A 26472-nucleotide genomic window follows, 5' to 3' on the forward strand; every position below is an offset into this window, starting at 1 on the left:
AAGCAGGCTACCTGTAATCTCTGACACACTTCAGAGTCTTGGTTACACTGGTGCTGTCACATCCTTCTGTATCTCTCCTACAGACACATTTGTATTCCCATGGACCTCTATATGTATCCAGCCATCCCCCCTGAGGTCTCCAGACCTCTCCCAAAACTGCCTCCACAATCTCCTCCCCTGTTTCCACCTCACCCATCAGCTGAGCTTCATTTAGACCAGAACATTTACTCATTAGTGCTTAAGTGTGTAATTGACTGGTTGGTTGGTGGGTTGATTAATATATCTATTATTTGGTTAGTTGATTGATTGATGTATTGGTTTGTTGGTTGGTTGGTTGATTGATTGGTTGGTTGGTTGATTGGTTGGTTGGTTGATTGGTTGTTTGGTTGGTTGGTTGTTTGGTTAGTTGATTGGTTGTTTGGTTGGTTGATTGGTTGTTTTGTTGGTTGATTGGTTGTTTGTTTGGTTGGTTGATTGTTTGGTTAACTGTTTGGTTGGTTGGTTGGTTGGTTGATTGATTGATTGGTCGGTTGGTTGGTTGGTTGTTTGTTGGTTGATTGTTTGATTGATTGGTTGTTTGGTTGGTTGGTTGTTTAACAAACTGCATGCGATTTTCTGATCATCCAGCTCTTTTATGTTGTATACTTCATCAACAACCAGGGGGTAATAAAACTGTTCTTAGTACTCTATAGACTCTCACAGCTCTCAAGTCAGCTGAGGATGAACTCTTTGTCCGACCGCAGCAAACAGATACGAGGAGTCTGAAAATAAATACAACAGAACAAACAGAAACATGAAACATCTGCACTGCAAATAAAGTTTAGAAAGAATCTGAGAAAGTGAGAGAGTTTTTAAAGCAGAGTTTGGCTGAGGCTTTCTCTGCTCTTGTCAGACAAGATATGAGTTGTACTGAAGAAGAGGAAGACAGCAGGACCTCTGATTGGCTGTTGCAGAATAAACATGACTTTAAAGTCTGACAGGAAAAAAGATGAAAGAGGACGAAGAGATGACTCTCCTCTGAATATTTCCTGACATGTAAGTGAGAGATTGTGTTTGTGTGTGTCGGTGTGTTTTAAAGGGGAGCAGCTTCTTATTTCCATATCGTCCTCAACATGTTTAGAAGGAGCGGAGAGAGAATAAATTACTGTCTCATTTACATCTCCAGCTTTAAACCTCAGACATAAAAATCAACTTTAAAATATAAGAACATCACTAAATCACACTGTGAAAGGTGTTTGCGTTGTGTTAGTGAGACCTATTAGCTTTTCATCCTGATGTTCAATGACCCCAACAAAGACAATTACATAATTAACTAGACAATTCCAGCAGAAATTGTGAGGGTGGTTGCCGTCTGTGTATGGGTCTTTTTCAAACCGTCCACTACACCCTCGCCCTGCCCACTACCCCTCCGTTTGCGGAGGGCCCGCCATATTAAGTCAGTCTCAAACCGCTTAGCGGGGAGTGGGCCATAAAACCCTCCGCAGTGAGTCTGCACCGATGCCCACTTGATGATCACGTGTAACGCCTATTGCGTCCGGTAGTCACGGAAGGAGTGACCTGTACAAAAGTAAGTTCCGTGTGTAAGTGTTTGTACAAACCAAAACACTGCTCCAACTAAGATGGACATTTAATATGATCATACAGACGTGAACAACTTCACCTGTTTATTGTTTTAAAGGATCAAATAAAAGCCTCCTCTTCTTTTCTTCCTTCTGTTCACCTGTTTATTTCATTGTGTTTCATATTTAAAGGGACTGTTGCAAAAACTAAAGAATATTAAATCATGTTGCAGACAATTTCTCACTGTTAATTATTTATCATTGTTCTATTTTTGATTTCTTTGTAAAACTTAATTTCGGCTACAAAAAAGTAAACGTAAAGAATGTGAGCTCCATCTGATCGTTTTGCCTTTAGTCTACGCTAATGTAAATTTACTAGAGAAAAATAATCTACATAAAGACTTTTACAGAATGTATTACGTACATTAATAATAAGCCGTTCCCCCAGGATGCCGCTGAGTAACCATGGTAACACACACTTCCTGTTTCCACCTGAGAGAGTGAACGTTTGTCCCAATGCCTGCTGCTGTATTTCTACCCTACACCTGGATGGAGGGGATTTCATTCAGCTGCGAGTGTGACTTCTGACGGAGTGCACTCCGTCACGGAGGCCCTATGTGTTTCTGAGTTATACTGCAGTAAGACTGTTTAACTGTAGTCTGCTAACAGCTAAGACAGAACTCTGTCCCACTGCTATGGTCCCACTCAAATGATGATGTCATCACTCTAACTGTGCTCACCTGCACAGTTAGAGTGCTGCTGCTCACTGATTGGTTGACATTCAGCTTTGATCTGCCAAACTGCCAGAACATTCTATCAGTGTATTTGAATGGGCTTACCACTGCTCGCAAAACCTCAAATATCTTGAAAACTAAACATGATATCACCGATCCGTTTGGACTGTGAGCAACAGCACAAATAAGCGCACGTTTCGATGTATTTTATTTTTTATCTAGCATTCAGACTGGGACCACAGTGGCAATTTTAAAACATGAGTAAAAACTTTGAAATTCTGGACATCAGTTAGAGTGTGAGCCCAATGTGTGTGTATGTGGTGCGTGACTGTCGAACAAATGCCTCCCCTGGGTGACTGAAACATTTTATGTTTTTATTTTTGGCTTTATGAGTGAGAGGACACTCAGAGCTTTATTTTGATATATTTTGTTTGTAAATGCGAGCAACAGTGACTTCAGGATGGCAATTTACAAATATGTAAAAATAGGTCTTAAAGTTGTTAATAATTATAAATCTGTTATGTACGGTTTGTTTTCGGAGTCCTTCACTGATGACAAATGGAGACTGTTCTGCCTGGTGATGTGTGTCATTAACACAACCATCTGGAAAACCACAGCTAAAGTTGTCATCAACCAGCACATGATCTCCAGTGACTGTTTATATTGATACCTCGGGAAAAGTAAAACCATGGACATGAAAAACAAAAGTCCATTACCCTTGAGAGTGTAGTACCTGGTTGCTTTCTTCAAGTGCCATCATAATGGACACCACCACCAGGTTAACCAGCACAAACTGGTAAATGATGACAAAGCTCACAAAATATAACTGGGAGACCGACGTCAGGTAGCTTGGACAGGCAGCGGCAGGCGGAGGACATTCCCTCTATGTGTCCTAAAAAAGAGTCAGGGGTCAGACACGGGGACTGGAGACTCAACCTGCCGGGTCTTTACATCTTTAGTTACAGGATTTATCTGTGCCTACCTTGAGGAACCCACTCCAATTGTCTCCTGCGCACACCTGGTAGAGCGTCAGGAGGGCTTTGCCAAAGTTCTTAAAGTTGATTAAATCCCTGACACCAGTAATCATCGGTGCATTCTGACACAGAACAAAAACACACAAGAACAGACACTCAATGTGCTGCTCTAAGAAATTCTTAAGAGAGATGTTTGAGTTAGGCGATTATTCATACCGCACAATGAAATATTCAGACTATATCAGCTTTAAGTTCAGCACAACAGTGATGATTCTGTGTATTTTTAAATGTTTTAGTGGTCCATTGAAATTTAGCTTGGAGTCAGCTGGTGTGTAAATGTGTGACGTACGCATCTTTCCAAACAGCTCCACTCCTAACACAGCGTAGATGGAAAAAAAAAAAAAAGGTGAAGAGGAGACAGATGTTTCCAACCTGGAATCCAAATACAGGTTAGATTTCCTGAAAAAGAAAACACTACAAAGTAGATCCTGTGAATCCTCAGTCAGAGACCATGGACCTTATAGACCTGGAGCATTTTTATTTATTTTACAGGGGCAGAAGTTATAGACAGCCTGCATTTGTAATTATTACTCTTTTAAACAAGTGAACTGTTCTTAATGTGTAAAAACTAGCCAATGAAAGATATACTACAGGGTAAACAATATGAAAACGAGAGCATGCTTATAACAGTGACAAATAAAGAACCCTGAGCTCAATACAAGTTTAAAATAAGAAGAATACACCTACAAAATCTGTGTGAGTGTGTGTGTGTGTGTATACCTGTGACAGAGTCTTGATGGTGGTTTTTAGCAGAACTCTTTATCTTTTTTGCCTTCAGCACTAAAGAGACAGCAGTAGTGATATATAACACGCAAACACTAGACAATTCCTGCAGAAATTGTGAGGGTGGTTGCCGTGTGTGCGTGAGTGTCTGTGTGTGCGTGCATGTGTGGGACAGCAGTAAGAATGTTTCAGAGAGTAGCGTTGAGTCTGGTGTGTGGTATGGACGGCTAGAGGTTTCGGGACATTAATGTAGGAGGACATTAGACCTGCTGAGCTGAAGATTCATACGACTGAATAAAACGTCAACATCACTGAGTATGAAGTGGTTCCTCGAGATTAGTGTGAAAGAACACTTTTTATTATTGCGTTACATCCTGAAACTGATCTTTGTTGGTATGAATTTGTACAATTTGAACTGAAATAACTAAATTGTTCATTTAAGATTAATCTCTTTTGGTTTGGTTTTGTGCTTTTTAAATGCTCATAAATAAGGGATTGAGGAGATTTTCACCATTAGTACTTAACTCTGAAGCCTTTGGCGACTCATCTGTTCAGGATCTTGAAGCTCACAGCAGCTGCTAACAGCTGGATCCTAAACATCATTTCTAGAGGGAAGCTCATCCAAGGGTCCTCGTGCAGCATTGTGGTGGAGATTTAAAGGGACATTCTGCAACCTCAGAGAAATTAATCAGCCAGTGTGTATTATTTTTAATTGATGAACTAGTTGAATTGTGCCTGCACTAGGAAAGTAAAAATTAAAGTTTGGCCTCCCTTCTGCTCTCCTCCACCTTCAACCCCTCTTCACTCATGTTTGCACAAAGGAGTTATGATTTAGGAAGCAACGATGATTCAGCACCGTTAAACGCAAGCAGTGGACAAAATTGTACTTGGCTCCAGCTTTAATTACCTGGGGTCTGCATTAATGTGTTAGCAGGCTAACGTTAGTGCACTTTGGCTAACTGCTTCATTTGCACATAAATTGACACAGAATGATTGTGATCTAAAGACAGTTACATGAAATACAAATAAGCAGAGAGAGCTAGGTTATAAGGTGCTAGGCTTTATTACTAAAACAGCTTTTTATGCAAGGCCATGTAAACATGATGTAAACACAGTTCTGACAACGCAGCTGGCTGACTCACACTTCTTACTCATTGTCGACAGTACATGTCGCACATTCTGCCTTTAAATCAAAGACAGTAGTTGTTCGGTCGGATGAATGTCATAACCCAGGCTCTACTTCTACAGTTGTTTGTGTATTTTTTTTTTTGAAGGCCTTTTCTAAAACACAAACTGGATACAGCTTACCATAACAGATCATGTATTCATGGTTTATTATAAAAAGTCAAGCAGAAGGGTTTTTTGTGTTTTTCGAGTGGTGTTTATTGACAAAAATTGAACAGGCATGCCCATACATTCATACCATGACTCCATTTTCTTGAAAAAACTCCAGTTTCCTGGTTTTAGATAACTCATGAAGTCATTGTTGCAGGGCAGACTAGGCAGGGATGGTGTCTCAGAATGTTGTAGAAGATCAAGCACAGAGATGCAATGAAACATCTTGTGCAAATGTGCAACGTCCGGTTTAAGCGTATAAAGCTTCAGCACAAACAAGACTAAGGCATCTGGACTTTACATTCAAAAAGCTTCTCTGACGTCAGACTCCTCTGCGATGGCGTGGCTGGACCCTGTGAACCATTCTCCCCCGTCAACGTCGACTCCAGCTTGGGGTGCTGGTGTGATTCCTCCTCCAGGGGGAGACAGAAATTAGTAGGTTTTCTCTGAAATGCCAAAATATTATTCTGTTACACCTATATGTTGTTCTAAAATGTCACATTTAAAAAAAGGGGTCAAGGACCACTGACATTGGCTCTACTACGGACTGACTTGGATTTTTCAGCTCTTTATCCTATTTTTAAGGCAGGGACAAACAATTCCTCTGCCATGATATATGTTAGGAGTTTGAGAGTGTTCTCACTTCTTGTCAAAGAAGTTGGCTTTAAGTTTGTGTTTCCCTTGGTGTGTAGTACCTGGTTGCTTTCTTCAAGCGCCATCATAATGGACGCCACCACCAGGTTAACCAGCACGAACTGGGCCATGATGACAAAGCTCACGAAATATAACGGGGAGACCCACGGCAGGTAGCTTGGACAGGCAGTGGAATGTGGAGGACACACGGACAAAAGGCCGTATCCACTTCGAGCGGTCTGGCCCCTCCAGTTCCAGCGAGGGAGGATGTCTGAAAACATCAATTTGGTGTAGGGAAAAAGGTAGTGGATTTCCCTGATGTCTGCCTTCATACGACGCATTAGGCCAACCCGATTGTGACCTTGCCCGAAGCTGTTCCCTCCAAGGTGAATTATCATTACATCCAGGTCAGGCAGGCCTGCGGCCTGCTTGGAGAGGAGAGGCGGCAGGAGCTGCTCCCAACGCCGGCCACCTTTCCCATCCCAGATGATCTGGCAATCCGTCCCCAGATCTGGATCCAGTCCATGGGTCTCCAAATAGCCCCGCAGCCTTGCGATCAGTGAGCTCCCGATGATACAAACAAGTGGTGACCTTCCTGCCATGCTGCAAGACATAAATAAACTATTAAGGGCCAATCCCAGAGTTCACAGTTTGATATAACAATAAAAAACATTTCATAAGCGCTCATTTACAGTATAAAGAAGTAATCCATCTTAATGATGAGGTGTGTGTAATGGCATTAACAGTGTGTAACTGCAGTCAGGTAAAAGCAGAGACAGTTATATTGCATTGATTTAGACAAAATAACAGCACTATGACTCCATGTTTTCAGTTGAGCGTGATCATCACAGTGATCCTTTATGGTGTTACATGTAAATGATAGGCTTTAGAAAACATACAACAGCAAAAGGTGTAAGATTTGTATTTACTGATGGCAAAGTCACAATTCATGTGTGATTCATACTTACTCTTCTGATTTGGGAAAGGAGTCCAGTCAGTTGGAAAAGTGGAGGAGGTTATGGTAGAAGGTACAGTGGTGTAGGTGAAAGGAAAGAAAAGGAAATATATTAGTTTTGCATGTTTGAGAATTTTTACTACCAAATCTCAACAATAAAATCAATACATTATATCTGCTTTACTAATGTGTGTTCCGGATACATAAAATAAAGCATACATTTTAAGTTTTGTGGCAAATATTTTGTTGATTTAGAGAAAATAACAGCAGTAAATTGGGCATTACTCCAACTTATAAACTTCAGAAAACATACATCATGGGAAATTTAAAGAATTAGATGCTTGTATTTTTCATTTAAACAGAATTATTTGCATCATGGAAACGCAAACATTTGACAGACACTGCAGTCAAGTGAGCATTAATGTACAAAACCTCGGTCAAACCTCGGTCAAACATCTATCTATCTATCTATCTATCTATCTATCTATCTATCTATCTATCTATCTATCTATCTATCGTCAGTAAGTCCTTGGGTACATCCCAAGTGTCTTATTTGCAGTCTCCTCGGTCGAACCACAAGTTGTTCCAAACCCGCCATGTTGAGGATCGTCCCAAAGCTCTTATAGCGAACGGAGGAGAGAGGATCGAGGAGAGAGGAGGCTGATCCGAGGAGCGATGACCGAGGAGACACGAGAGCTGACTTCACGGAAGTCTTTTCACTGACAGACACGCCCCCTTCTCGTATATCACTCACTGATTGGACGCTGCACAGGATCAGACTTCAGTGAAACTTCTCAACATGAGCAGAGTTTAATACGGGACAAAAGAGGGACATTAAAAAGACGCTAAACGGAGCGTGGGACATTTAAACAGATGATGAACATCAGTGAGTTTGTAAAGAGTCGGTCTGTGATGAGCTGGGATTAAAAAGTCTGACGAAGAGGAGTCCGTTTTATATTCTCACTTATTTATCTTCTGAACGTTTCATCATTTAGATTCTATTCATTTTCAGTATCCTGACACATAAAATATCCGTTTATAAAATACAGAGTTCATTGTCTAAATACAGGCTAGGTTAAGTCCAAACTGTTTAATAATAATCAATAATTATAGACGATTCAAAATGAAATCTTTTAGTCAGTAGAAACTGTCCTTTTGGTCATGAGTAGACAGCAGGTTATTCTTCAGGTGTTTTTTTATCAGGTAAAGACACTAAACACTGGCATCTCTGGTGGGCGGGACTAAGACGCAAGTGGAGGAGACAACTTGGAGGACACTCGGTGCAAATAAGACACTTGAGATTGAGCCCTTGTTTAGACGAGCATCATGGCGACTTCTGACTTTCCCGCGGTTGTCAGCCTACGTTTGCGGTTCTAGGGTACAACTGCAGTTACAAGGCTAGTGCTGGACAGCGTGCTCGTGATGCAGCGTGTGCGCTGAGACACAACCATTAAAAATGTAAGCATTAACCATCAGCTTCGTTTTTAGGTAAAAGTTAGATTTTTCTTACATAATTCAAAGCGTAGAATTCAAAGCTGACGATGTACTAATACATTATTAATTGATGAAATATACCAGTGTGCTTTCTGTCCAGTCATTAGCAGCTAGCAACTAGCTAACTTGCTCATAAGTAGGACTCTGGGTTGTAATAATGTGAAATATGCCATTGTCACTTACCTCCATTGTAAAGGAGGGTAGTAATTATATAATAATAATGTGCCCTACTTTTGAAACACCAAACGCGCATGTGTACCGTGAAAGTCGCAGAGGACAGATAGACTTTCAATACTTACCGATTGACAGTTCAGAGAAGAGTGACTGTCTCTCTGGCGTGCTAACGCGCTGACGTAGGGACGAGTCTGCGAGTGAGGAATTCAATGGCAATGGGAATGAAAGAAATTTCGGAACAAAGGAGATTCACTCATTGTTATATCTTTCACACATTTTGATCCGTTTTTGTCATTATTGCAATACGTCAACATGCGTTGTTTGTAAAATAAAGCATTGTTTTAATTTAATCAAAATGATTCTATTTCTATCAATTTCTATTTCTATTAATTCCCCTCACCTGAAGCAGTTAAATATGCAAAATGTTTTTTTTTATGTTGATGTTGATCAGTGTATAGCTACCAAACTGATCCTGAGGATGTTTGATGGATGGGACACACACACACACACACACACACACACACACTTACAATGTCAAGGACATCTTTATTCAATTTTTCAAATTTGCTGGACATACTCAATAATTGAAAAACCGCTTCTCTCTGAGCCACGGTGTAAACTAACAGTCTAAATAAGTAAAATAATCATACATTTCATTTAAATTGAATTGAATTCAAGTTGTAAATAATTAAATTTCATAGAAAGCTTTTAAAAATGTATACAAAAATATGAAGGGTAAAAATAAAAGTACAGATTCACAAAATGTTAAAGATACAGTGCAAAGATGTGCATATAGAAAAAACAACAGTAGCAACAACAAATGTACATGGACTTTTATTCACCGCAAGTAAATACATGTAAGGCACTAACTTAGCAAGTGATATAATAACATTTTAAAGGGGAGAGAGTTTAGTTTCCTGATTGCTTGGAGGATGAAACTGTTCATTAGTCTGGTGGAGCTGGCTCAGAAGCTCTGGTACCATCTCCTGGATGGCAGGAGGCGGCGGTACCAAGAAAATCAGTTTTCAATTCCCCTCACCTGGACCAGAGAAATATGCAGAATTCTTGTTGATGTTGATGTCGATCACTGTATAGCTACCAAACTTGGCCCCGTGCCCTAAATTAACATAAGCATATTTGTAATTAAAGAGTATGTTGCTGTTGTTAGTCTGGCCTCTCACCCGGAACTAGTTCAGCAAAGTTGAACCCTTGAGCATCTGTTCATGCTGGCATAGTACTCAGGATCATTGGGCACGCAAGCTTTCCCACCACATCAAGGTCACAGCAAACGGGAAAGTCTCACTCTCTCCACTCTAGTACATTTTATCTTGTAGAGGCAATTTGTACGAGTGGCAGAGGTGAGTAAAGGTTACACTACAGCAGAGGTTGTCATAGAGCAGGGTTTCTTAAACTTTTTGACCTTGGGGCCCAACATTTTCAGGGCAAGGTAGTCTGGGGCCCAATCGAGTGAATGGTTCTGATTTAACTTTTGCGGTCATTTTTATTTAATAGCTATTTGTGTCACTATGTTGTAATAATGAATACTGTTCTTCATTTGTATGTTTTTTAATCAATATATAACCTATACATGGGCTAATTATGCATAAAACCTTGCACAAGTTAAGATCATTTAATTAATTTTGCTCATATAAAGCCATGTTTTAGTGCATGTTTGTCAAATAAGTAACCCAATATAAACTTAGCAACAATATCAATAAAATTAGGTGCTCAATGAAGTTAGGTAGATTTGGTGAAATTAAAAAGAGCATTCTGTTTTGTGTAGCGCTGCCCCCGTTGCTGTCATTATTTTTTCGTTTTAAGAACCTCTCCATTACGTTTCCATTCAGATTCAGGCCCCGTTTACACGGAGACCCTGTGACAGTAAGACGAAACATTTGGACATGCGCAGTAGTCGACAACAAACAACAATGGCGGCGGTTATGTGCTTCAGCAGCTATTGGCATTGTATCGTCTTTTAAAACAGAACCTTGACATGATACATCGTGTATGTCGCCGCCGAAAGAGCAACGAATACTTGTGGCAAATAGTTCAACCTTTACCCAAGCACAGGGCGACCATACGCGGCATTTAGTTAAGACTTGGGAGAACTAGCCGCTGAGGAGGATGTTGTGGAGGAAGTGGTTATACTGCTGAGTGTCGCGTTGTAAAGTTCCACTGCCCACTACTGGCCAGGCGTGACAACTACATCGTTTTCACTCAGGCAAGACCTGCCGTGTAGACGGTCTGTACTTCGAATCCGGAGTGCGATCGTTTCGATGCATTTCTGTCATAGCGTCTCCGTGTGAACGGGGCCTCAGGGTAGTCACCTAGCAGAGTTGAGACTTCTCCATAGACGTTAAGCTAAATATTCTTCTCCTTCTCGTGATGTAGGCCTACTTCTAACTGATGATACTGCCTCTGGTGGTCGGAGAGTATATTGCAGGCCAACGATCACGGCCCTTACGGCCCACAGATGCAAACATTATCCCCTCGCGGCCCTGCAGGTGGGCCCATGGTTAAGAAACCCTGTCATAGAGGTTTATTGGGTTAATAGCTAAAAAAAGTCATACATCAGCACAAACAACATAAACTATCAATACAAACCTTAGGGTTCAGTGTTTCCCACAGAATGACGAGATACGTGGGCGGGGGATGTGGTGTGGATGTGGTGTGTCAGTTGTATGGTGTATCCTGTGTGAAGTGGTGTGTCAGTTGTATGGTGCATCCTGTTTGAAATGATGTGGTGTGTCAGTTGTATGGTGCATCCTGTTTGAAATGATGTGGTGTGTCAGTTGTATGGTGTATCCTGTGTACATTGATGTGGTGTGTCAGTTGTATGGTGTATCCCTAAGTTGAGCTCAAAACACAGTACACAGGATTATGATAGCTCCAATATGTGCTTAAGAGTCCAGATTGTAGACATTGCTGTGGTCTTGAGATGTAAATGTGATCCAACAATGTGTTCTTGTCAGTGGTGGCTTCCTGGATCAGTTGTTCATATCCTGTGTTGTGAAACAGTTTGGATACAGGCTTCTTTGATCTTGAGAGCAGATCTTCATTAAAATCTCCACAGACTTTTATTGGCACTTCATCATGGTTCATGATGGCTAAAGAGTCTAAAAGTGCCTGGAGGTTTGGGAGAAATTGACACAGACTGAAATTTGGTGGTCTGTACACAGCAGCGATGAAAGCTTGGACAGGCGACTCAACCTTGACGACTACAAACTCCAGGTCTGTCACATTTTGCAGGTAGTGCCTTTCACATGCCTGGTAATCGTTTCTTACGTAGACAGCGACACCACCACCTGCTCTTTCTGCAACCTGAGTTGTGTATGCGTCATGTCTGTTCCTGTTGAACATTTTGTAGCCCTCCAACTATAGACATTCAGTTATGGAAGAGCCAGCGAGGTGAGTCTCAGTAATGCACAGAATATCTGCGAGTTTTAACTCATGATGTTGTTTGATATCCTGAATATGAGCTTGTAATCCTTCCGTGTTGTGGTGGACAATAGCAATTTTTTTGGCGTGGGTTGTTGGCGGCACAAAATGTAATAGTGGCATAACACGGTCCAGTGAAGATTTCTTCATGGACTCTAGCGACGCGGTGATTGCAGAATCAGCAAATAACTTGCTGTCATTGAAGTCAGCGATGTGCAGTCCTTGCAGCGACGTTCTACTCAGAGCAACGTAGGCCATGCCTGGTTCAAAGATCCGTTTCAATGACACCACAGCAGATTGCGTCGTCATGCCTTGCACTTTGTAAATTGTGCATGCGTATGCCAACTTGATGGGGAACTGCCTGCGATCCACTTTGTTGTTACTCATCTTTTCCTCTACCCTCTCAATGTGCACTATGTTATCAGCATCAGCAGATTTCCTTCCACGGCATCACTGTCCTGCATCTGCATTGTCTAGCAGAAGCCCCAGCTTGGTTACTACAGTTGCACCGCTGATTGTCTGTGTGACTATTCTAGCAATTTGGCCGAAGGTGCCATTGACAAGGCCATGTTCAATGTCTATGTTCCTGGTGATCATGACACGGGCACCCTCTGCAACTTGAAGTGTGTCAAGTAGATCCTTTTTCTGGCCTTTACAAGGTCTTGGTAATCTTTTCATCCCTCCCATACGTGGATCCTTTGTCCAATCCTCTGCATCTATGTCGGTGATGTGGGAATGAAGAGCACAGAGAGTTGCAGAATTGTGCTCGGCAACCTCTTTGTTGGTGGCAAAGATGGGCAGAACATTCTTTGGGCAATGGGCGGGGTTTGTCACAGCCTGAGCAATCAGAGCATTGTCAATGTCTTTTCTCTGACTCTGATTCTGTTGAGAAACTGAGCAAATGGAAGATCATTTCTCTGTCGCATGATCTCAGTCAGAGTGATCATTTGAAAGTGGCTTTGCCAGAAGTCAATCACATCGTCCTCAAGTACACAGAGCGGTTTGTGTCTTCCAACTGGGGGGAGCTGATAGAAATCACCTAACGCTAGTACTGACATGCCACCAAATGGTCTCTTACTGCCTTTTATTTGTCGCAGTCTCCAATTCACGTAGGCAAACAGGGTCTTTGAAATCATGGACACCTCATCAATGATGATAATCTCAGCATTCGAGAGCTGTCCCCTCACCTCATCCAAGGCATTTCCTAGGCCTTGGTAGGGTGGCTTTAAGCTTCTCGGTAACTTCAAGAGGGAATGCAATGTGTTACCTGAGGTGTTGTAAGCTGCAGTGCCTGTAAATGCAGCCAGTAGAACGGTCGGCATGGTTATGTCTGTTTCCTCATACAGTCTGGGGAGTTGGCGGAGTATCCTTGTTGCCTCACTGTGGATGCACTTAATGAGGTGTGACTTTCCAGTTCCAGCCCCACCAGTGACAAAGTAGAAGAACGGCTGGGGGTTAAGGCCACGTGCACGTTCAATACACCAATCACGAACAGAGTAAAATACTGACGCTTGTGTTTGGTTTAAACTTTGACACATTCTGCGCAGAAAGTCAGGGCTCATTTGCGGGGCCTTCACAGATGGCACGACTCCTCTAGTTTCCATGCGGCTATACTCTGGGACATCATCTTGTTCTTCTTCGTGCAGGGGGTCGTTGCTACGCTCAGCGATACATTCCAACTGAGCAAGCTCATTCTCTGGAGCAAAGTTGGCCCATGCATCTTGAATAGGGCCATTCTTCACAAAGTTATCCATTGCTTTCTCCATCACGTCACTGTGTTTCTCAAATTCCTTTCTGTTGAGGTTGACAATCGCAAACACGTGCATGTGCATCCCGGATACGTTTACAGAGGCTGACGTGTAAAACGATTTGTGTGTGGGGTAAGCGGCTGTTTTTAGTGACGACTTGACGCGATGGGGGAGGTAGAGTTTGAGCAAGTTGCCGTAGAATTTCTCGGGGTCCTTTGTTTCTGAGAAGTTAGGGTTTCTAATAATGGCAGGCTGGCTTCTTGTGCGTTTCTGGATTGTCCCCATGTTGTTTAAGAGCTTGTAGCAATTTCTGCCTTCTGCCTGCTTGCTGTAGACGATCCTGTACTTGGATGCGAATTCGGCGAGACACATATTTTCAAACTCAGGCGTTTGGGGTCTGGCTCTGTATTTTTCTGGAATACCTGACATCCACACGCTCTCGGAATCTTCTGGTTTGTTCTGCAGAACGTTGAGTGGCAGACTCATCCTCAATGCATCCTCATTTGTTTGCAGGAAGATAACTTCACCTTCAACCTCTTCATTTTCAAGCTGCACGTACGGGCCACAGCCTCCTGAGCGCTCACCTCTCTGTGTTTTGAATACGCTTGAAGAATTTGTTTCATTTCCTCTCTCTGAGGAACACTCTCCGCACTGAGCTCGCCAACGATTTGTCCGAGATATTCGCTCATCTCATGTTCTGGTTTGGCGATGTAGCTGAGCATGTACTGAATGAGAGCAAACTCATCCAGGACGTACTGGATGTCCATGTTGCCGTTCCAGGCCATCAGCAAATCAGGATTGTAGTTATGGACCCAGCAGTCCTTGACTTCCCGCTCCATTACGATGGTACTTCCATATGACATGTTATGAACAGAAGTCCTGTAGTCATCGTATGTCAAATTACACCGTGCCAGTAGCTGTGTTAGGTTGGCCACTTGCGCTTTGGGATCGTTGAGCAAATCCCACACCGGTTTTAGTGTACTCGTGGCTGCTGTTCTGATCAATCTTTGTTCTTCGCTGCTTTGCTTTGCTTTGCTTGTGTTTCCGCTTGTACCTTCACCCTCGTCTGCCTCTACCTCAGAAGGGTTCGGACAGGTTATCTGGGTCCGTCGCATAGGTGGTTTTGGAAATCCAAATCTGCATGTCTTGTTCCCTTTCTTGCAGGTCTTGCAATGACTTCTGCTGTGCATTTGAACCTCATTGACAATGCTGTGAAGCAACGGTTCTTTGTTTCTGTTGGGTAACTTGCATGAGATGTAGCGGTCCACAAACTGGCAGACTACGTCTTCATCGTCTTCTGAAAAAAGTGGTGCTCCTTCTACCCAACATATCATGTGTATGTGAGGGCTCCCTCTGGCCTGGAATTCCACTCTGTAAAAAAAATCGACAACCTGACCGATGGGTTTAGCCGGAGAAAGCAGCAGGTGTCTCATCAGAGCATCAACATGCTGGTCAAACATGCGCATGGTGGTCACTGGGTTGCTTCTGAGAATGTCGCATTTATCAGCCCAGTCCAGCTCATTGAAAGTGACCCGTTGACCTTGCTGTGATTTGATTGCTGTAATAACCTCTGGCCATTTGAATTCAGCGGCAGAGAAGGTCAGAAAAAAAGTAGGTGTCCCCAACTGTTTGACCATGGCAAACAAATCCCGCAACGCTTTCTCCCAGTAAGCGGGAGTCCCTCTAAGTGGTCGCATGAACCTGGTTGCATCTTTGTTTTGCACCAGTCTCTCAACCTCCCGCTTGTCCTGTAACATCTTGTTTGATATTACTCGCTCGTCTCTGGTAACAGGTTTCCCTTTCCTCAAGTGGATGGACATGCTGTTTTGGGCCAAGTTTGTCTCAGTGACAAACTGTGCAAAGAACAGGTAGCTCTGGTCCCTTGCAAAACGATTGTCGACACAGAAAAGCCTTGCATTGAAATACATGCTGGGGGACAGCTTAACTCGTTGTGCCTCATCTAAGGTATTTTGTCCAGTAGGGAAAAGAACAGGAAACGCCAAAGCTTCAATTTTGGGCGTTGTGAAACTGACGGGTTTGTTGCCTTGTGCAGGTGCAATGCTGAATATGCCGTCACCAAATGTCAGCATCTCTTGTCCAAGGTCAGCCGGTTGCAAGCAACTATCCAGGCCTACTCCAGGTCTCAGTGCCTGTTTCTCATCCTCCGCAGTGGGTTGGTCACTGCATGCAACACCTAACGACCAACCCACTGACACTGACTGAACGTTGTGCAAGCAGTTTGGCAAAAATATTCTGAAATACACTGAAATGAGCAGTCGAAGAGACGTTGCTGCGCTGCATTATTTTATCATGTCTCAATCTAAACTTTGTCTACTAAGTGGAAGTATGCACTGCAGACACAAGCATTTTTGATGATGAGCTTCATAGCGCCCAACTTTTTTTTTTTTTTTTGGCCTTTTTGCCTTTATTTTAGAGGAAGGTGGATAGAGGCGGGAATCAGGGAGAGAGAGTGGGAAGAGACATGCGGGGAAGGGAGCCACAGGCTGGACGCGAACCCGGGCCGCCCGCTTGAGGACTGAGCCTCAATACATGGGGACACGCGCACTGCAGCTGCGCCACCAGCGCCCCCATAGTGCCCAACTTTTAAGACAAACTGTGTCTGTTTCCGGTTGTCGACTTCCTTGGCTCAGTTTTAATTGTACAAGTTGAATAATGCAACAGGCTGCGCTGATTACCTTTGCACGTCGTCGCTCAATGAAACAGTAATACAGTCAAAGTGTTGACATTAGGCTGAGTCAGCTGGGGGGGAATAATAATAATAACGTGCGCTGTGGCTGTGTGTCAGAAGGCTTGAGACCCGCCCCAGCTCCAGCTATTTACCTGCTGATAAGCTGATTGAAACTTTGCCAATATTTCCAAATTGGCAACAGCCATCGATGGACTTCAAAAGTCTACTCAAGTGACCAATGGGTAAAGTCACTGAGGCTGTGTCCATGTTTATTTACAGTCTTTGCTTTGCGCCCATACTTCCTTTACTCAGAAGAAATCATAATATTTAAGTCAATTTTACCTGACAGAATTCTTCTGTATTTTATTTTCTCCAGGTTTAATGTCAGTTTTGATGAATTCGAGCAGAACTACAGATTTCACTTTTACAGACAGTCATGGTTCTTTTACAAGCCTTTTCAAGTTTGAGACTACAAAAAGAATACAAAGTAGGATAACTCTGCGTCTGTCTGTGTGTGTGTGTGTGCTTGTGTGTGTGCTTGTGTGTTTGCTGAGTGTGTGCGTGAGGCTGTTGAATAAGACATGACAGCTTCTGTGTGTCCTAGTTCTCTGTTCCTCAGAGCAGTTACAGTTTTAACATTGACACACAAAAAAACACACCTACACACTCACACACACAAACAAACACAGGCACAAACACACACTCACTCAAACAGGAGCTTTCTGAATGTAAAACCTAAACTTTACAGTGCTGCTGCTGCCATTACAAGATTGGATCTATATTCAATACTTGAGTGAAATAAGTGAAACAAACAAAGTCTTCATGATCTGTAATTAGATAAGGTTACCAAAAGTTCCATACTTTAGCCATTTTTGATGCCACATGTCTACAACAATACCATTACTTTATTATTACTTTATTATTACCATAAAAAACTACATCTATTTCATAAGTCTGATGTAGATGTGAGGAATTGCAGTCAAACTTTGGCACGTTGCCTAAACTCTCAATGTTTTTGTGCAATATAGACAGTGTGCAGAATTTTTTATTGAAACAATAAGTAAAGCAAAATGTCTTCTTTTTTAGTTGCTGTTGTATCTGTAGCAATACTGTGAGATTTTTAATAGAATCTTATCCGATGTTTACTCACTCAGTCGTTCATTTGGAGAGACTCTCTCTTTTGATTTCATTCACTTTGGTTTGAACATGGAGCTTCATGTTAGATCTGTTGCTTCACAGCGGGCAGGTTCATGGTTTGAATCCCCGTTGGACAGGAGCCTCTCTGGTGTGGCTTATTACATGTTCTCCCTATACATAAATGAGTTCTCTCTGGGTACTCTACCACCCCTCCCACAGTCCAAAGAAATGCTGCTTGGTTAATTAGTAACTCTGTCTGTAGGTGTGAATGTGAGTGGTGCTGGTCTTCAGCCCTGCTGTGATTGACAGTCCAGGGTGCACTCCGCCCCTCGCCCAGTGACAGCTGGGATCCCTGAACAGGACAAGCGGTGCAGATAATGGATGGATGGTCTGAAGTTGTAATCCTTTATGCATTTTTCTTTCAGGAGTGCCACACAAGTTTGATCCCTCCTTCAGAGGTCCAGTCCGCAGAAGGTAACTCCACACTTCTTTCAAATGACCAAATACTGTAGTTTATGTTTATGTGTTCTGTCTTAAAGGTCTCATTCACACTGAGCGTTCATTTCGTGAAGACACCATTTCTTTAACCTGTTGGCAGATTATTTTCCTTTTCATGCTCACAGCCTGATGTCTCACACACAGCAGAGCAGCTTTTGATCCTGTTAACAAACATCACATTGACTTCTAACAGCCCAGTGGAGCAGACTGGACTTTATATCTAACCCTCTCTAATGATGTCTGTGTAATCAGATGCTCTTTGTGTCACCATGGCAGTATTTCCCATCTGTTACTCTCTATCTTGAAAATGCTCATTTGTCTCTTTCTGTGAAGGATATTAGACCTCTGCGCCTGTTGATAAAATACCTGCTCACTATTGTGTGTTTATGCAGACCCACACTTTGATCCATCTGCTGTGTGTTGCTGCATCAATGTTATTTGTGTCACTGCTTTAGATCATTTTGCTCTCCTAAAAACACACATTTAAAATTAAACCTACCGTATAATTAAACTGTAAGGACATCACATCTTTAGTACACTCTGTTGGCAGACTTCAACAAAAAGGCAAAAAGATTCCTTAATTAATGGCGTGTTATTTTATGGATCTACATCTAACAGTGTGCTGCCAGCATTGGGTGGATTCTGCACTTTTAATGTGAGCTGCTTTGAGCCTCAGTCAATGATCACGACTGGTTGCTCCTCTATTTATAGTGAATTTGGAGACTCTCGCATTGTCATTGTGTTGATTATGTAATTTTGTCCTGTGTCTTTTTTATGTCGTGTCTGCTGTCCCTGTATTGTCTGCTGTCATTGTTCTGACTTGTTGCACAACAAATCACCCTCCGGGGACAAATTGAGTTGAGTTGAGTTGAGTTGAGTTGAAGCTGTCTGTATCTGACTTTTTGTCTTCAGCTGGATGTCTGCATGTTTTTCATTTCCAAATATAGATGTTGACTATTTCTTTCATTAATCTAATCCAGTTCATCTTCATACTTCCAATGGACCATTAGAGGCAGAATAAGACCAACCAGTCCTGAGTTCTGGAGGGTGTTCTGGCACCTCTCCAGCGACTAGACCAATGTCCGGATTTGGTCTGCACTGGGCCACAGCGACCCTCTGGTTCTCAACCCAATACGCATCTTGTAGCATGTCGTGATTTGAGGATGAGGATTTATTCAGTGAAGATGGTGCTTACCTGCTCTGTAGTGATGCATCGAACATGAACAAACCCGCTCTGTGCACCTTTCTGTGAATGATGAGAGCCAGCTACTGTTTAAGAGCCGCTCTCCTTTTTTTCTTATGTAATACAAATTTGAATAAAGGGACAACCTTGTCCTCGCACCGCCTCTCTGTGGTCTGTAATGAAAGTTAATAACTGAGAATAACCTTAGTAAATAACATTCACACATTGCTATATATTGATGATTTGAAAGAGCCAAAGTCATACCAAAAAAACTACAAGAGAATCAAAAGCTTCTTCCTGAGCTGAGACTAATCACGTGGATCACTAGAAGATCCAGAGTACCCATCAGTACCACTCAATGTTAAACCATCGATGACGTGGAAAGAAGTTAAAGTGAGCCACACAGTGCATCTCACATGTGACTCTTTCTTCTCCTCCTCATGCTTCTTCTTAACCTGCTTTTCCAGGTAGTCGATCACACAATCATTGTGATGGGCTGCTACATCGTCGGGCACGCGCATCCCGATTATTTGTTATTGCCCGTGTTTGACTGAAAACCTGATTCCTGATTCAAACAGATGAGGATGTTGACTGGTCAGTGCCTCAGCCACAAACTGACATAAAGAACAAGCAAGCGTGAAATAAGTGTGTGTAGCGTGGACTTAGTAGAGCTGATTTTACTGTAATGATGGTAACAGGATTTTTTTTTTAGAATCAGACTAATACTAGTTTTTCATCAGCTAAAAAATCTGACTTCAGTCATGGTGACTGTCACACACATACACGCTTTAACAATTGTGATCTATAATTGCATCTTTTCATTTGTGTGACTGGGAGGAAATCTGCAGGAATTCTCTCTTTAAGTCACCTCATTTTGTTCACAGAGTAATGACTTTCTCTCTCTCTCTCTCTCTCTCTCTCTCTCTCTCTCTCTCTCTTTCTCTCTCTCTCGACCCGCACGCTTTTCTCTCTTCATGTCTTTATCTTGGATCTCTGCTCGGCCACAGGCAGACATCATGAAGCAACGTTTGGTTCTCACAGTAGAGCAGCACATTTTGTGACTTCTCTCTCAGAGACTGTGAACAGAACAGTGATGTAGACCATACGCAGTCTGTAGCTTGTGTATACAGTGTACAGTATGTATGGTTCAGCCATTCATCTGAAGTGAGTAAAGTGTGTAAAGTGGAGCTGCTGAGAATATGAATGTTGCTCTAACTCTGTTTGTTCTCTGTCTGTAGGAGCTGCACTGATGTCTTATGTTGCTTGATCTTCTTCATTGTCATCCTTGCATATGTAGCCCTGGGGATAGTGGGTGAGTCACACACACACGCACACACACACAAGTACTTTGTTCTTACTTTTGCTGCAGTGTATTCTTTCTATACAAACACACGTGATGTTGAAGGCGTTTGCATCAAAGATTTCTGTGCTCATAAATCACATTCACAAATCAAAGACAAAGGGTTAAGTGCTTGCCTAATTGCGCTGTAGAGCAAACAGCTTCTTTGTGCGTCAGTGCTGTTTGTGTATTTAAATACGATGTAATGCAGTTATAGTACCCATATTATGTAAATAAGTCTCATTGCTAAAAGTGGGCACAGTAAGAGGGAAAGAAGTCTACTGAGAGTGGGTGGTAACTGCGCCGCTGTATTTATATGAGATATTGTTCTTAAACTTTCCAGTGATCAGGAAACAAGTCCACTTCTGTATGACTTAAACATAATGTGACTGATTTTGGAGTAACATAGCACTTGAATTGGGTAAGATTTTTTCATTGGTGGTTTCTTAAGACCCAGCTCTACCTCCCAAAACATTGTCCCTGAGTAGATCAAATTCTGTGACAAACTTCGACTACTGACCAGGAGACATGGTAGGCCTGCTCAGTTACTCAGTGGCTCCAAGAAATGTATAGAGTCTTGCCCTCAGAAAGATTAACTGTATACTGTACGTAAAGGGGGATGAGTGTCTATTCAAGAGAACATGGTCCACCCATTATATCTACCCCAATCCCTTAGGAACATTGTAAAGAAGGGCAGGTATTGACTGGCGTGATCCCATCAGCCCCTAGCTTAACTACTGGAATTTCACGTGGACAGACCTCACTGGTTTATTTTCTATAGGTGGAAAAAAAAATCCACTTTACAGCTTGACCACTCGGCATGATGAGTTCGAAACGTTTTGTCTCATAGTGCAGATTTTCGTAACTATTGCAAAAAACGGACTGCAAATGCCTTTACTACCACCGGTTTTTCTGTCACCTCAATACATCCGCAACTGTGGCGTAACCACGACGACTGCTTCAAATTAGTTGACACTGACTTTATAAAGTGATCATTTGTCAGGTGAGTACAGCTTGTGCTCCAGGTTACACTCAGAAAACAATATTTAAATGTAATGACTAAACGTGGTCCATGTGACTGCTGCTTCTTTGTTTCTCTTTCTGTCTGTCTCTCTCCGGTTTGCTTGGTTAAAATCTTACTGTACTGATATTTTTCCTCTCTGTTTCTCGAGGATGTAAAAGCAGGATGTGATTCGTCCAGGGAGAGTAGAGAGAACAGAGATGCCTCCCTGCTAGGAAGAATCTCAGAGTGTGTTCGCTGAGAGAGTCAGCGGCGTGTGAGAAAATGAGGGAGGATAAAAGAAACAGAGATCTCTGATGGGTATATTCAGCACCTCTGAAAGTCACAGCAGGAGATCAGGGTGAAGCTCTGTTCAGATGTTTGATGTTGCGAACAGAAGAAAAGTGAAACAGCTGAACAAGTTTAAACCTGAGGTACAGTCTCACGAGCTCAAACAGTGAAAGTGTGACGGTGAAAAGGTGTCCGTCTTTAAAGTTAAAGGGGACACAATCGGAGCGATCAGGGCCCCATATGAACTCAACTGCAGAAATGTGAGACGTTGAGATCGACTGCTACTGACACATGCTGGAAGTCACCTCACAGAAAGACCTGTCTAGACTTTAATTAGCATTTAGCGACCTGCTGTTGGTACAAAACCAGAATTTTGATACATTATACTTTTATGAATACTTCAAAAACAAAAGACTGAAAACGAAACAAAGAAGAGATCGGAGGAAGAGAACTATGGCGTTATTATTGTGCCACATTGGCGAGAGGCCGAGGAGACAGTTCTGAGAGCGCAGTGGCTCTCTTCCGAGCACATCTTTTCATTTGGAACAGCAAATATAAATCTGACCAAACCAAAAACATGATCTGTGCTCGCTCAACTCTTTGTGCACGCTCTCTCAACCTCTGCTCCGTGTGCTCACGATCAGCTCTGCGCTCAACACAGCGTCTCTGTGCTCTCAACATGCATCTTGTGCTCTCAACTTGCCTCCTGCGCTCGCTTGAGGTGGCACACCTTCATTAAAAATGCAGCCAGTAGAACCATCCAATCAGAGATGGGGGGGGGGGGAGCTAAGTCTGATTGGCTGTTTACATCCAATCGCGTAGCTTCCAACGGAACCGATCTCCTGCAAGTGCTCTAAAAGTTGTTTATTGGTGAAGCAGGTGTTGATACCATAGATATATAAAAACAATTTATATATCAGTTTTGGGGGATTTCTTGAAGGTGGAGATTACGGGGGAGTCTCTGATGTTTTTGTGGAGTGGGAGGAGCCTGTACACTCAGACAGGTCTTGGGGAGCCATGTTCTGGAGGGCTTTATAGGTGATAATCTGAGGACGTTTGAAGAGGATATCCTGGGGGATTGGGAGCCAGTGAAAGTTATGAAGGACAGGGGTGATGTGGTCACGGGCGCTGAGTGTGAGCAACAGAGTTCTGAATATTTTGCATTTTCTTGAGTGTTTTGGATGATGAACCGTGAGACCGAGGCTACTCATTCAAGTTTTACAGTATTATATTATCGTATTAACTTGTTAACTCTTATTTTAAAATGTGAAGATTGTGTGTGTGCGTGTGGGTGTGCGCGCTACGTGTGCGTGTAGCCTCATATCGTAGTATGAGCTCATTCTGTCAGTGTGTAAGTACAGAGCAGAAAGTGAACGGCTCAGGTTGTTTCTGTTTCTCTCTCTTTGTGTGAACGTGTGTGGAAGTGTGTGTATTATCTGGTGTCCACTGGTGACATCATCCCATCACACATTTCACTCTCACGTGTCTGTGTGTGTGTGTGTGTGTGTGTGTGTGTAGGTGTGTGTGTGTGTGTGTGTATGGTTGTACGGGTGAATGGATAAAGACTGCAGAAATGAGCGCACAGTTACACACTCACACAAAATCACACCACTCCAGCTCTGCTGCTCCCAAACATGATGACATCATTCTCAATGACATCACCCTCACTTCATGCAGACCCCGGCCCCCACCACCCGGCCCCCCAAAATACTACTTCTACTACACCAGCCCTGTCTCTATTTGTACCACCCTCCTTTTAGTAATGCAACACACACACACACACACACACACACGCTGTATAAGCAGTGTCTTCTTTCTCCTCATCATTTCACAGTTTACTGTACAAAGAGAATGTTTCGTACGTTTCTGTAAAAACAAAGATATCCATCATGAAACCGTTTTAATCACACAGCAGTCAACACTGCTATCTTTATTGTTTCTGTTCAACAAGCACACTTTTCTTCTCTGATCCTCCGGGGAAAAAACAGGATTATTAACTGATGTATTGATGTGTCCTTTTGAGAATTTGTTTTTTTTTTCTTATCTAGAATAATCTCTTGAAAGCCAACAGACTACATCGACAGTCATTTCACTTCACAGAACACAGGAGTCATCAGCTTGCATGTGTCTGTTATTGTTGTGTATTAAATGAAACAAAATGATTGCACAAAACACAAAAACGTATGAGTTTTTAATTAATCTATTCTGGTGTGATGATAGAGAGTGATCTGAAAACTTCAAAAATCCTCTTTATCTTTAACAAAAAGGTCGACCTCGGAAGAGATGCTTTATGTAGTGTTTCACACACACAGGATCATTATCATATATATATATACTGTATATATATATATATATATCTCCTTATATATATTTTTGTGATTGAAAACACTGAGCCACTGTAAGATTTATACATTGTTGTGTGCCTCAGTGTAACCACACTCTCAGCACGACAAAGACATTTAATTTGAGCCTTATGAAAGATGAAAAATGTTTCTTTCTGCATCAATCTGATCGCTCTTCATCTGGTGCTTTTGGTTGTACTTCACTCTGTGAATGAATCTATAAAATGTTTCAGCTGAATTTGCACCCAGAACGCTGTCACATGTTAGTTTACAGTTTCTCATGCTGTCTCTGTTACCCTCCGCATGAACTGCATATACCCTCTTTAAAAAACAAAAAGAGTCACTCTGGATGACTATGATCAGAGGAGCTCCGTGATTGAGTTTAATTTTTTTTTTACAAATACCAGACATGGTCAATTCACCCATTAAAAACACTGCAGTCAGAATCAGTTATATTGCCAAGCACATTTACATATACACAGAATTAGTGTGTTAAAATAACAAGCACTTAAATAAAATAAAATATGATGTATATAAATATTGAATGCATATTAAATAATAAGTATATAAATATTATTACACATTAACAGAGGTCTGCAGGACAAACGGATCCTTTGAGAATAAGGCTTTAGAAAAACCAGCTGAGCCTGTCACTGAGAGAAACACCAACATGAAGTGAACACACTGGGATCCATCAATGATTACACACGTATCACAGCCTGCACAGGTTTAACCTGTAATTATGTTGACTCTTAGTCACATAGGGGCTGCTAAATCTTGTTTGGGGGATTATTGTATACAGAGGGGAGGGGGGACAGCGGGTGTGTATTGTAACTAATGTCTTGTGTCCTGCCTGTCTGTATACTGCTACTGGATGCCTTGAATCTGTTTCACTGTGTCAGGATGTACAGGACAAATATACAGGAATATTACCAAAAAGAATCCTCTGAACTTATCATCCATTTAGTGCCCAAATACTATTACACTATATGTTATAAATGTCTCTTCGTTAAATGACTCTCATGATAATAACAAGAACATAAATACAAAATAAACAAACAAAAAAACACATTGAAGAGATTCATTGTTTTTCTTGTGTTTTGTAAAACTCTCCCTCCCTCCCTCCCTCTCTCTCTCTCTCTCTCTCTCTCTCTCTCTCTCTCTCTCTCTCTCTCTCTCTCTCTCTCTCTCCAGCCTGGCTCCATGGTGATCCGAAGAAGGTTCTTTATCCTACAGACAGTTACGGTCAGTTCTGTGGTCAGAGCGGAACCATCAATGAGTAAGTGTCTGTCATTGTCCTGTTACAGTCAGACTCTCTGTACAGCAGGTATGAAGCTCAACAGTTCTGGGAGTCTAATTTATTTGATAATCCATCCAAGGTAGATTCATGGCGAGCGACCTGAGTGTGAAACGATGCTTTACTTTGTATATTAGCCGTGTTTTACCCTCAATCCTGGCGTCATATAGCTGCTCAGCATCTTATGAATGAAACTTTGATTTTTTTTAGAGTTACAGAGCTTTGCTGAAGATGTGTGGGTCACATTTTTTTTTTTAAAACTGCACACTAAAAGACAAATCCAATGTTAAGAATGAACTAAACAGTGACGGTATCATCTCTCTCTCTGTCTCACCTGCCCCGTGTTCACCTGAGATCCTCCTCCTTTCTCCTCTGCTGACTCTCTCTTTGTTCACATCCATTGTTCCTCTGTGTTCACATCCAGCTTTAAAGCCACACGGCTCCTCACCTGTCTGTTTCTGTGCTTGATCATTGGTTGATCCTCCCTGAACAGAAATATAATCAGCGTTTGAGCTGCTGTTTCAACTCCACTCTGTCAGTGTCAGAGGAGTCCGAGTGGAGCGAGACAGCAGACAGACAAAGACCTCTGGCTGATGAACGATCATCACACATAGTGTTTCTTTAGTTTGTGCTGCCACCTGCTGGTCGTTCTCTTTCCTGCTGAACACAAAGTTTGATCTGTCGTCTTTTTAAGATGTTTTAACCAGTGTAACAGTTGATTTATACATGGGGATGTCATCATTCATTTTAAATGTTAAATAGCTTAAAGATAGACTTTATACATTCACTGATTAAAGACCAGTAACACATGTCAGATGTGTTAATAAATTAATTTCTTTCTTTTTTTTAAATCCTCGGAAAACACATTA

General features: G+C 42.1%; 1 protein-coding gene across 1 annotated transcript in view; it reads left to right on the forward strand.

The window, feature by feature from the left end:
• LOC306826453 (choline transporter-like protein 5-A) overlaps positions 1-26472 on the forward strand; it is a 44108-nt gene that overhangs the window by 6773 nt on the left and 10863 nt on the right. The window contains exons 2-4 of the mRNA XM_079347806.1: positions 18079-18127; positions 20573-20646; positions 25501-25585. Coding sequence (XP_079203932.1) covers positions 18079-18127; positions 20573-20646; positions 25501-25585 — 208 coding nt within the window. The remainder of the gene's footprint in view (positions 1-18078; positions 18128-20572; positions 20647-25500; positions 25586-26472) is intronic.

Source organism: Symphodus melops (genome assembly GCF_947650265.1).
Source record: "Symphodus melops genome assembly, chromosome: 7".
Classification (NCBI taxonomy): Eukaryota; Metazoa; Chordata; class Actinopteri; order Labriformes; family Labridae; genus Symphodus; species Symphodus melops.